General features: G+C 55.2%; 1 protein-coding gene across 2 annotated transcripts in view; it reads left to right on the top strand.

The window, feature by feature from the left end:
• Window positions 1–12,321, top strand: part of TIE1 (tyrosine kinase with immunoglobulin like and EGF like domains 1) — a 49,579-nt gene extending 37,258 nt beyond the window's left edge. For both annotated transcript variants that reach the window (XM_073358031.2, XM_073358030.2), the window contains 10 exons: window positions 561–754; window positions 962–1,172; window positions 2,201–2,311; window positions 2,502–2,692; window positions 3,824–3,937; window positions 4,292–4,362; window positions 4,793–4,833; window positions 7,694–7,790; window positions 8,134–8,233; window positions 11,324–12,321. In XM_073358031.2, the coding sequence (XP_073214132.1) occupies window positions 561–754; window positions 962–1,172; window positions 2,201–2,311; window positions 2,502–2,692; window positions 3,824–3,937; window positions 4,292–4,362; window positions 4,793–4,833; window positions 7,694–7,790; window positions 8,134–8,233; window positions 11,324–11,395 (1,202 nt within the window). In that variant the 3' untranslated portion in view covers window positions 11,396–12,321. The remainder of the gene's footprint in view (window positions 1–560; window positions 755–961; window positions 1,173–2,200; window positions 2,312–2,501; window positions 2,693–3,823; window positions 3,938–4,291; window positions 4,363–4,792; window positions 4,834–7,693; window positions 7,791–8,133; window positions 8,234–11,323) is intronic.

Raw genomic sequence — 12,321 nt, 5'->3', positions numbered from 1 at the left:
GTGCGTGGAGACAGCAAAGCTCCTGCGGCTGGAACGTTGTCTTTGGCGTGGGGAGGCAGGGCCAAGCAGAAATGGGCACGAGAGAGAAAGTGAAGGTGAAAAAGAGCAAGGAAGAGAGGGGAATTTTGCGAGAGAGGAGCAGGAGGAAATAATAAGTCAGTGGGGTTGGGGGGCCGGGAAGGGCAGAGACTGAAGGGGAGTAAAACACCCTTTCCAGAACATAGTTCATTTCAATGCACCATGAGGAACATGCAACACTTGTGCAAATCAGTGTATGTGCGGGTGCAAATAAGCTGTAGCCGTCAGGGCTGGGAAGGTGTCATGGCTCCAGTCGTGTGGTGTGATGCCTGGGGCAGCTGCACTGCAGAGCCTGGGGCAGCTGCAGCCACTTAGCTGCATGGCCTTTGCTATTGGGCTGCAGTGCTGTACTCAGCCAAGGAGGAGAGGGGTTTTCCCAGTGCATGGAGCAGTGCAAAGAGCTGCATCGGGCTGGAGCTGTCACATCTGACACCTTGAGCCTGGCACAGCCATGAGCCCTCTGTTCCCCTCCCTCCCTGCAGGTGCCTTGAGCGAGGTGCCCAGACTGAAAAGCCAGGACATGCAGCCCTCGGGAATAGACCAGCAGCTGCTCCTGGCCATCATCGGCTCTGTGTCCGTCACCTGCCTCACCATCCTTTTTGCCCTCTTGGCACTTTTCCTGATCAAGAAGAATTTTTTCCACCGGCGCCGGACCTTCACCTACCAGTCTGGCTCAGTGAGTAATGCTGCCTTTGCCTCGTCAGACCCACAGCCAGGCGCCCTGAATCCCCATGTCCCAGCCTGGTCTTTAGCCCTAGTGTGCCATGGGCAGGGTGAAGCATGCCTCGCGCACACACACCACCCCCCCCAGCCCTGCTCAGACCACTGTTTCGGATTCCTTGGGGGCCAGAAATCATTAACTTCCCCCTTACCTGTTTGTCAGGGGGAAGAGACCATCCTGCAGTTCAACTCAGGGACCCTGACCCTGACCCGCCGGCCAAAGCCCCAGCCTGAGCCCCTCAGCTATCCCATCCTGGAGTGGGAGGACATCAAATTTGAGGATATGATTGGAGAGGGGAACTTCGGGCAGGTCATCAGGGCAATGATCAAAAAGGACGGGCTGAAAATGAATGCAGCCATCAAGATGCTGAAAGGTAAGTGAGCCTGTGCCTGCTTGGGGCCCAGGAGGGAGGGATGAATGGCAAGGGGGTTAAGGACAATGTACTCACCTGGCAGGGATCCCTGCACCCTGAGCTGGGCCCCAGGGCCAAGCTGGAGTTTGCTCCAGGTACTGGGACAGACAGCCTCAAGCATCTGAGATACTGAGCAGCCTCACGGGGCTGCCTGAAGGGCCCCACAGAGCCCAGATGTGGGGCGAAGTCCAAATCCAAGAAGTGCCCAGTGCATGTCCCCCAAACACTATCTGAATGGGAATAGCTTGGACACCTGTGTGTGGGGGTGCCGATGGTTTGCGCCCACTCAAGAGGGTTTCGGGGGGGGGTGATGGGAGTTTGCACCCACCCAGGAGAGCACTTTGGGGAGACGGTTTCTGGTGTTTTGCACCCATGGGGGAGAGGGAGGGGGGGAAGGGCAGTGCTGAAGGTTTGTACCCACGTGGGAGGGTGTCTCAGAGGTTGGTGGAGGGGTGATGGAGGTTTGCACCCACGCAGGAGGGTGCCAGAGGGGATGGGAGCTGGTGCTGATGGTGTGCACCTGCGGGGTGGTGCGGTGCCAGTCGGCTAGTTTTAAGAGTCACATCTGGCCGAGGGGTGGAGGAGGTTACCTCAGGGCTGCAGAAAGGGGTGGCTGTGGACAGGAGCCTCAGGCCTGGGACTGCAGAGGGGGTGGCTGGGGACTGGAGCCTTGGGCCTGGCACTGCAGAGGGGGGTGGCTGGGGATGAGAGTCTCGGGACTGGGACTGCAGAGGGGGATGACTGGGGACAGGAGGGTGTCTCCAGCCTGGGACTGTGGAGGGGAGAGGTGCTGGGGATGAGAGTCTTGGGCCTGGGACTGCAGAGGGGGGTGGCTGGGGTTGAGAGTCTCGGGACTGGGACTGCAGAGGTGGGTGGCTGGGGACGGGAGGATGTCTCTGGCCTGGGACTGCAGAAGGGGGTGGCTGAGGATGGGAGGGTGTCTCAGGCTGGGCCCCTGTACTGCAGCATTTGCTCCTGGCTTGTTTCAGAGTTTGCGTCAGAGAATGACCACCGGGACTTTGCAGGGGAGCTGGAGGTGCTGTGCAAACTGGGGCACCACCCCAATATCATCAACCTGCTGGGGGCCTGTGAGAACAAAGGTGGGAGCTTCCCCCCCCCCACCCCGCTGCTCTGGGTGGGCTGGGCCAGGCTGTTTTCCCTTCTGTTCATGGGGTCCCTGCACTGCTCCCCATACCTGCTTCACTGCCCCTTTCTGTGCTCTGGGCAAAGTCCTGCCTGCCCTACCCACTGCAGGATGTTGAAGGCCTGTCTCCCTCCTTTGTCCCTCAGGCTACCTGTACATTGCTATTGAGTACGCTCCCTATGGGAACCTGCTAGATTTCCTCCGGAAAAGCCGAGTCCTAGAGACTGACCCGGCCTTCGCAAAGGAGCATGGGACGGCATCTACCCTCACGTCCCAGCAGCTCCTCCAGTTTGCTTCCGATGTGGCCAAGGGAATGCAGTATCTGAGCGAGAAGCAGGTGTGTCCCCCCCCCCCGCCCGCACTGAGCACATGCCAAGCTCTGCCACGACCAGCAGCCGTGATAGCCCCGGTGGTGCATGTGCACGAGCATGGGCGGGGCGTTGGTGCCTGCACATCTGTGCATCGGAACCAGGAGTCGAGGCGTCTGGCTCCAGGCTCTCCCTGAGACACGCCAGCCGTGGCCACCGTGCTGTGGCCCAGCGACACGGGAGCCCAGCCTGCCTGTGGCGAGGCAGCGTTACCACGCCCCGTCGGGTCACTCGCCACCAACAAGAACACAGAGCTGGGGCGAACTAGCCAATGAGCATAGGTCGCTCCTGCCCGTCTGCGTTCTGATTGGCTGGGATGTGTTCTGCCCGTGGGGCACGGGAATGGAGGAGCTGGTGCCATGGCACTGCCTGCTCCTGTCCCGGAGAGAGCTCTGCTGCTCAGTGGCTGGCCGGCAGCCTCTGGGCACAGGTCTCCGGGGCAGCCAGGTGACCTACCCATGCTCTGACCCAGAATGCGGGGGGCCGGGCACCGCCCTGCTGAAGCATCCTCCCACGCTTAGCCGCCACCTGACTCCCCAGTGCTGACTGTGAAAGGCCCCCGGTCTCCTCTTCCGAGGGCCGCCCCAAAGCCCAGCCCATCCGCGGTGCAGCACTTTGACTTCCAGGGACTTGGAGCCACCACTGCTGAGTCCAGGCTCCTTTCTGCTGCCTCCTGAACCCACCTGCAGCTTGGCTGCCTCCCCTCTGCTCAGCCAGCTGGTACAGGGGAGACTCCCCAGGATCCAGGAGAGCGGATCAGAATCCATTGCAGCCGTCAGCATCCTTAGGAGCAGTAGCTGGGGCCTAGATGTGCCCAGGGATGAGGGCTGGACCGGAAGCAAAACAGCTTTGTCCCTCAGCATGTCCAAAGTGCCGAGGCTAGGGCCCACCAGCACCTTCCCGTTTCCAGCTGCAGAGTCCCAGAGGGTGAATGCTGCATCGCTCTCCCCCCGCCCCCACCCACCTGTCACCAAAGCTGGTCCCTGGTTCTATGTTCCAGGGCTGGGAGTAACAGGAGGCTGGGGCCGAGCTGGGGCCGGCCAGCTTGTCTCCAGGAGGGGCCACACAGGCCCAGCCCTCACTCACCACGGCTGTCTCAGTTCATTCACAGGGATCTGGCAGCCAGGAACATTCTGGTGGGGGAGAACCTGGCTTCCAAGATTGCCGACTTTGGCCTCTCCCGAGGGGAGGAGGTCTACGTGAAGAAGACCATGGTGAGTCCAGAGTGAGGGGCTCCCCGCTGCGCCCTTGGCAGACGTAGGTTGCAATGCCCCAACCCAATAGCTCTAGGGAGAATTACGGTAATTGCCCCTGTCCTAGTGCAAGATCTGTTCTGTCCCACAGCAAGGCTGTGAACCCCCCTCCACCCATGGCTCCCACTGCCTGGATTGGGGGCCGCTGTTCCCTACCCTGGCTCTCCCAACTTGGTGGTGGGTGGCACCTGTACCCTAGCCTGGATCTCCCCCCTGGTTGGGTTGGGAGTGGCTGTTTCCTACCCCCCCATTTCCTTGACCATGAGGGGGCATTTCCCCACTACCCTGCTCATTACAGTTGGTCTTTTTCCCCAGGGCCGCCTGCCAGTTCGCTGGATGGCCATCGAGTCCCTCAACTACAGCGTGTATACCACCAAGAGTGATGTGTGAGTCCTGCCCCCGGTCTGTGTGGTAGATATGTCTATGGGGTTAGCCCTCTGCCAACGTAGGAGGTGGTTAGCTGACCCCTCCCTGCTGACACCCCTCCTACACCTTCCTCGTGCCTTGTTCCCAGCCTTTAGCCCATCCCCCCGCTCAGCCCAGGCTCGCTGTGCTCAGATCCATGGATTCCTCTTACAGCAGGGCCCTGTTGTGCTGGCCTTGCTCAGCCCCAGGACACAGTCCTGGCTCAGAAGAGCTTGTCCCCATTTCCAGTGCCTGCATCTTCCCGGTCCCCTCCCCTGGTGCAGTCCCAGCCCCTCCCATTCCTGTCCCAGAATAAAACCCTCAGACAGATATGCTGCTAAGCCTCAGGAACTGGGCGAGGGGGCTGGGAGGGAGGCACTGCTGGAGACCCAAGCGCTGTCTCTCTTTCAGGTGGTCCTTTGGGGTGCTGTTGTGGGAGATTGTCAGCCTGGGTAAGTACCGGCCCAGACAACTCACCCCAGGTTCGTCCATTCTACCTGCGGGTCCGGCACAGGTGTGCCCAGCTAGCCTGGCCCTCCCTCCCATTGCTCTGGCAGGCAGCTCTTGGCTCAGGTCAGAAATGTTGTCTGAGTGAGGCCGTGAGGAACGTGAACATGCCTCACTGAGCACCGCCCAGCGGAGGGTGCAATGGCATGGCCGCGCCATCGGGAGGGTCCCTCAGATCCAAGCACCCATTGGGGCAAGGGAGTAACTCACATGCCGAGGAGCTGGCCTAGGGTCTCCACTGAGCGGCCTCCTCTGGGCCTTGGGCATGTGAGTCATAGCGTAGACATGCTCTGAGTGCTACAGCAGCCCCGCTGCAGCACTGTCCTGGAGACACTCGTGACAGCCACGGAAGGGCTTTCCCACTGCTTTAGACGCACTCCCTCAGGAGGCAGGTGCTAGGTCACCATCGACCTCGCGGTGTCTACACCTGGTCTTAGGTCAGCGTAATGACCCCTCTCGATGTGTGGCTGCCCCACAGCCCTGAGCAACACCTGAGTGGTGGGTGTAGACCAGGGCTCTCTCTTTGATCCGTCTGTAGCTCCCCACCATAGCGTATGAGCGCTGCACCGTCTGGGGCAGATTTATCCCCATGGTACAGATGGGGACAGAGGCACGGACCCTCCAGGGCATTCAGGCACTGGCTCTCAGTACAGCCAATGGCTACATGCGTTGGAGGATCTGTTCCAGAGAGACCAGGTGACTTGCCCACGGTCATGCAGGGAGCGATCATGGAGCAGGGACATGAACTCGAGTCCTGGGCTCGAGCTCTAACCCCTGAGCCAGCCTGTCCCGAGTCAGGCCAGTCCTGACAGTAACTCCAGTGTTGAACATGTTCCCAGTGCTGTGGGTTCTGAGTCTGTGGGCACCCACTAGCTAGGTGCTGTCGTGGCCATGAAGAGCAACTAGCAAAAAATAACCGCAAATTTTTTTTAAAGTACACCAGAAGCAGGAACCCTGCCAAATAGTTATTGGGCCACTGGACTAAGCAAGGTGCTAAAGGAGCACTCAAGGAAGACAAGGCCGTTGTTGAGAGGATAAATAAATTCTTTGCATTGATCTTCACAGCAGAGGATGTGAGGGAGATTCCCACACCTGAGCCATTCTTTTTAGGTGACAAATCTGAGGAACTGTCCCAGATTGAGGCAGCGATAGAGAAGGTTTTGGAACAAATGGATAAATTAAACAATGATAAGTCACTAAGACCAGATGATATTCATCCAAGAGTTCTGAATGAACTCAGATATGAAACTGCAGAACCAATAACTGTGATATGTAACCAACTGCTTAAATCAACCTCTGCACCAGATGTCTGGAGGGCAGGTAATGGAATGCAGATTTTTTAAAAAGGCTCCAGAGGCGATCCTGATAATTACAGGCCCATAAGCCTAACTTCAGTGTCAGGCAAATTGGTTGAAACTATAGTAAAGAACAGAATTATCAGACAGCTAAATGAGCACAATATGTTGGGGAAGAATCAACATGGTTTTTGTAAAGGGAAATCGTGCCTCACCAATCTGTTAGAATTGTTAGAGGGAGTCAGCAAACATGTGGACAAGGGGGATCCAGTGGACTTGGATTTCAGAAGGCCTCTAGCTAAGTCCCTCATCAAAGGCTCTTAAGGAAATTAAGCAGTTATGGAATAAGAGGGAAGATTAATAAGATTAATAATATGGAATAAGAGGGGATACTCATGGATCAGTAACTGGTTAAAAGACAGTAAACAAAGGGTATGAATAAATGGTCAGTTTTCAGACCAGGGAGAGGTAAAAAATGGGGTCTCCCAAGGGTCTATACTGGGACCAGTGCTGTTCAACGTGTTAATAAATGATCTGGAAAAAGGGGGTAGAGAGTGAGGTGGCAAAGTTTGCAGATGATACAAAATTACTCAGGATAGCTAAGTCTGAAGCAGACTGCAAAGAGTTACAAAGGGGTCTCACAAAACTGAGTGACTGGGCAACAAAATGGAAGATGACATTCAATATTGATAAATGCAAAGCCATGCACACTGGAAACATAATCCCAACTATACATATAAAATGGTGGGGTCTCAGTTAGCTGCTACCACTCAAGAAAGAGATCTTAGAGTCATTGTGGATTATTCTCTGAAAACATCTGCTCAATGTGCAATGTTAGGAAGCATTAGGAAAGGGATAGATGGTTGCCCCATCTCAAAAAAAGACGTGTTAGAATTGGAAAAAGGACAGAGAAGGGCAACAGAAATGATCAGGGATATGGAGCAGCTTCCAGACGAGGAGAGATTAAAAAGACTGCAACTGTTAAACTTGGAAAAGAGATGACTGAGGGGGGAGATGATGGAGGTCTATAAAATCATGACTGGTATGGAGAAAGTGAATAAGGAAGTGTTATTTACTCCTTTTCTTAACACAAGAACTAGGGGTCACTCAATGAAATTACTAGGCTGCAGGTTTAAAACAATGATAAGGAAGTATTACTTCACACAACACATAGTAAATCTGTGGATGTTGTGGAGGCCAAAAGTATAATGGAGTTAAAAAAAATTAGATACATTCATGGAGGATAGATCCATCAACGGCTATCAGCCAAGATGGTCAGGGACACAACCCCGTACTCTGGAAGCCCCTAAACCTCTGACTGCCAGATGCTGGAATTGGACAACAGGGAATGGATTACTCGATCAGTTGTCCTATTCTGTTCATTCACCTTGAACCCCCCGGCATTGGCCACTGTTGGAACACAGGATACTGGGCTAGATGGACCATTGGTCTGACCCAGTCTGGCCAGTCTTATGTCCTTATGAGTGTGTGTGCTGCGCTCTGCCCCCAGGAGGAACTCCATACTGCGGGATGACATGTGCCGAGCTCTACGAGAAACTGCCGCAGGGATATCGTATGGAGAAGCCGCGCAACTGTGATGACGAGGTGTAAGTGGGATCTGGCTGGATGTGTCTGTCCTGGCTGGGCCTGCTGGGACCAGGAAAAAAGGCTGTGGCCATGGGGCACCAGGAACCGGGGCCTCTTTGCATGGCCTCTGTGTTTGCTTGGTGTCTTGGGGGACGTCACATGATGTAATCCCTGTGCACTAGGAACAGGAAAGCTGGCAGCCTCCCCACCATGACCCATGGTAGGGCAGCCCACTGGGTTCCCTTGCCTTTGTCCCTCCTACTGCAGCTTGCTTATGCCTCAGCTGCTTGCCACCTTCCCTACCAATGCTTCCCCCATGTCCTGTCTGCACTGACACAGGTCCTGCTGTGCCCTCTCTCCTAGGTATGAGCTGATGAAGCAATGCTGGCGAGACCGCCCCTACGAGCGCCCGCCCTTCGCTCAGATCTCCATGCAACTTATTCGGATGCTGGAGGCCAGGAAGGTAGTCTGCTTGTGCCCCGGGGGGCTGACTTCAGCTCTATCCCTCCCCCAGGGCTGTATTCAGGCCCTGGGGCAGGGCTGCACGCCAGGGGGAGGCAAGGATGGCCTTAGGGGGCAGCCCCATCACAGTAACTGCCACTCCAGGGCTTTAATGAGCTTTTCCAGCAGCCAGGACCAGCTGGATTGCAGAGCTGCTGTAGCTCCTTTCCCTGGCCATGCCCCATGTTGGCAGCTGCTGGGCAATGATGTAAATCTGACTGTGCCACACAGGAACTGCTCTGATGCTGGGGAAATCCTAGGGGCTTTGCAATCTCTTTCCTCAGAAGGGCATCGGGGAGCAGGGCTCTGAGCCCTGCCACATACCTGGGGCCTCATCTCCAAGCCAGAGCCCAGGAAGCTTTGTAGCAGGACACTCACAGCCGGACGAGGCGCGTAGCGTGGGGACAGCCCTGCTCTGGAGGGACATAGAATCATAGAATATTAGGGTTGGAAGGGACCTCAGGAGGTCATCTAGTCCAACCCCCTGCTCAAAAGCAGGACCCATCCCCAATTAAATCATCCCAGCCAGGGCTTTGTCAAGCCTGACCTTAAAAACTTCTAAGGAAGGAGATTCCACCACATCCCTAGGCAACACATTCCAGTGTTTCACCACCCTCCTAGTGAAAAAGTTTTTCCTAATATCCAACCTAAACCTCCCCCACTGCAACTTGAGACCATTACTCCTTGTCCTGTCCTCTTCCACCACTGAGAATAGTCTAGAACCATCCTCTCTGGAACCACCTCTCAGGTAGTTGAAAGCAGCTATCAAATCCCCCCTCATTCTTCTCTTCCGCAGACTAAACAATCCCAGTTCCCTCAGCCTCTCCTCATAAGTCATGTGTTCCAGACCCCTAATCATTTTTGTTGCCCTTCGCTGGACTCTCTCCAATTTATCCACATCCTTCTTGTAGTGTGGGGCCCAAAACTGGACACAGTACTCCAGATGAGGCCTCACCAATGTCGAATAGAGAGGGATGATCACGTCCCTCGATCTGCTCGCTATGCCCCTACTTATACATCCCAAAATGCCATTGGCCTTCTTGGCAACAAGGGCACACTGCTGACTCGTATCCAGCTTCTCGTCCACTGTCACCCCTAGGTCCTTTTCCGCAGAACTGCTGCCTAGCCATTCGGTCCCTAGTCTGTAGCTGTGCATTGGGTTCTTCCGTCCTAAGTGCAGGACCCTGCACTTATCCTTATTGAACCTCATCAGATTTCTTTTGGCCCAATCCTCCAATTTGTCTAGGTCCCTCTGTATCCTATCCCTGCCCTCCAGCGTATCTACCACTCCTCCCAGTTTCGTATCATCCGCAAATTTACTGAGAGTGCAATCCACACCATCCTCCAGATCATTTATGAAGATATTGAACAAAACCGGCCCCAGGACCGACCCCTGGGGCACTCCACTTGACACTGGCTGCCAACTAGACATGGAGCCATTGATCACTACCCATTGAGCCCGACAATCTAGCCAACTTTCTACCCACCTTATAGTGCATTCATCCAGCCCATACTTCTTTAACTTGCTGACAAGAATACTGTGGGAGACCGTGTCAAAAGCTTTGCTAAAGTCAAGAAACAATACATCCACTGCTTTCCCCTCATCCACAGAACCAGTAATCTCATCATAGAAGGCGATTAGATTAGTCAGGCATGACCTTCCCTTGGTGAATCCATGCTGACTGTTCCTGATCACTTTCCTCTCATGTAAGTGCTTCAGGATTGATTCTTTGAGGACCCAGGATCCTCCTTCTTCCTTTTTTTAAAGATTGGCACTACATTAGCCTTTTTCCAGTCATCCAGGACTTCCCCCATTTGCCACGAGTTTTCAAAGATAATGGCCAATGGCTCTGCAATCACAGCCGCCAGTTCCTTTAGCACTCTCGGATGCAACTCGTCCGGCCCCATGGACTTGTGCACGTCCAGCTTTTCTAAATAGTCCCTAACCACCTCTTTCTCCACAGAGGGCTGGCCATCTATATCCCTAACCACCTCTTTCTCCACAGAGGGCTGGCCATCTATTCCCCATGTTGTGATGCCCAGCGCAGCAGTCTGGGAGCTGACCTTGTTCGTGAAGACAGAGGCAAAAAAAGCATTGAGTACATTAGCTTTTTCCACATCCTCTGTTACTAGGTTGCCTCCCTCATTCAGTAAGGGGCCCACACTTTCCTTGGCTTTCTTCTTGTTGCCAACATACCTGAAGAAACCCTTCTTGTTACTCTTGACATCTCTTGCTAGCTGCAGCTCCAGGTGCGATTTGGCCCTCCTGATATCATTCCTACATGCCCGAGCAATATTTTTATACTCTTCCCTGGTCATATGTCCAACCTTCCACTTCTTGTAAGCTTCTTTTTTATGTTTAAGATCCGCTAGGATTTCACCGTTAAGCCAAGCTGGTCGCCTGCCATATTTACTATTCTTTCGACACATCGGGATGGTTTGTCCCTGTAACCTCAACAGGGATTCCTTGAAATACAGCCAGCTCTCCTGGACTCCTTTCCCCTTCATGTTAGTCCCCTAGGGGATCCTACCCATCCGTTCCCTGAGGGAGTCGAAGTCTGCTTTCCTGAAGTCCAGGGTCCGTATCCTGCTGCTTACCTTTCTTCCCTGTGTCAGGATCCTGAACTCAACCAACTCATGGTCACTGCCTCCCAGATTCCCATCCACATGCTGTGGGGACAGTCCCACTCTGCCCAGTGCCCCATCCTGCCTGGGATTGGCAGGGAACACCAGCTCTCCTCCCGGTTCTGAACCTAACCGAGCACAGCCACAGCCCAGACCCAGACTGCAAGGGACTCTGGGGAGAACACTGCTCCCTCCTGGCTAAGAGAGGAGCAGCTCCAAACCTTAGCTCAGGCCAAGGGGCACAAAGCCAAACCCCGCTCACAAGGTGTTCAGCCCTACCACGTTCGCTTAGACATGGGGAATCACCGAGACAGCATTAGGAGCAGGCCAGGGTCCAGATACCAAGACCAGGGAGTCCTGGGAATGTGAGTGCTGGGCAGGATGCTCTAACTCAGCCCCAGGCCTGACACTGTCTCTCCCCATCCAGGCCTATGTGAACATGGCCTTATTCGAGAACTTCACGTACGCCGGCATCGACGCCACAGCAGAGGAGGCCTGAGGGCGAGTGGAGCACAGCATCGGGAGCCCTGTAAATAACACACACCTACTTGCCGCACTTGGACACCAGCTGGCCTAGGCCGGGGAGGGACACGGCCTCTGCCCCATGTGGGGCATGCTGTAAATGGCCTGCTCGTGTGCAGACAAGGAACTGCCCTTTGTCCTGGAGCAGGAACTTGCCTGGGGGCAGTTTCTGGTTAACATGATACCCCCCCATACTCTGCAGCCAGGTTCCTGACTGAACGGCAGCTTCTGCCACGCAGTCCACTCAGACAGGACTGCCCTGCACTCGCTGCCCTCTCTGCCGGTCTCTGCAGTGCAACTCTGCACTAGTGGCAGGGCCAGCCAGTGGGCCAGGCTCTCCCTGTCTCATGCCCCTCCCCACTCTCCCAGTCCTTGCCGCAGCCAGGTGCTGTGCATGGCAGAGAGCACGGGCAGGGAGGCCTGTCTCCCCTTGAGCCCACGGACACTGGGGCCTTCTCTGAAGCTAGAGGATGTGATACCAGCCCTTTGCTGCCCTACGAGAGGCACAAAGACTTGTCCTGGGTAAAGGACAGGCTTGGAAACAGCCGCAAATGTAGAGCCACCGTCCCCACCTCCAGCCTTGGTGTTTCGTGTGTGGCTGCTTGGCTTCCCTTCTGCCCGTGGGCTCTCAGAACTGACTCACTGTGCAGCTGGACCTGGCTTGGCACCTTGCGGTCAGCGTACCTGCACGCAGAGCTGTGCAAACATTGCTCTCGGATGCTGGAGACCCTCTGGGACAGGGCCGATTTGGGGAGTCCGAGAGGAAGGATTCCAGCGCTCGCCTTCAGAACACCATGGAGGAGTAAAATATTCCAGGCTTGGCAACAGGCTCCTCTCTGACCTGCCAGAGACCAGTGGCTGCCACAACTTGTGCTTTACAGTTAATAAAGGAAGTCCAAGGAA

Source organism: Lepidochelys kempii, chromosome 8 (genome assembly GCF_965140285.1).
Source record: "Lepidochelys kempii isolate rLepKem1 chromosome 8, rLepKem1.hap1, whole genome shotgun sequence".
Classification (NCBI taxonomy): domain Eukaryota; kingdom Metazoa; phylum Chordata; order Testudines; family Cheloniidae; genus Lepidochelys; species Lepidochelys kempii.
Note: the sequence above shows the minus strand (reverse complement) of the source record. Positions and strands in the feature narration are given on the sequence as shown.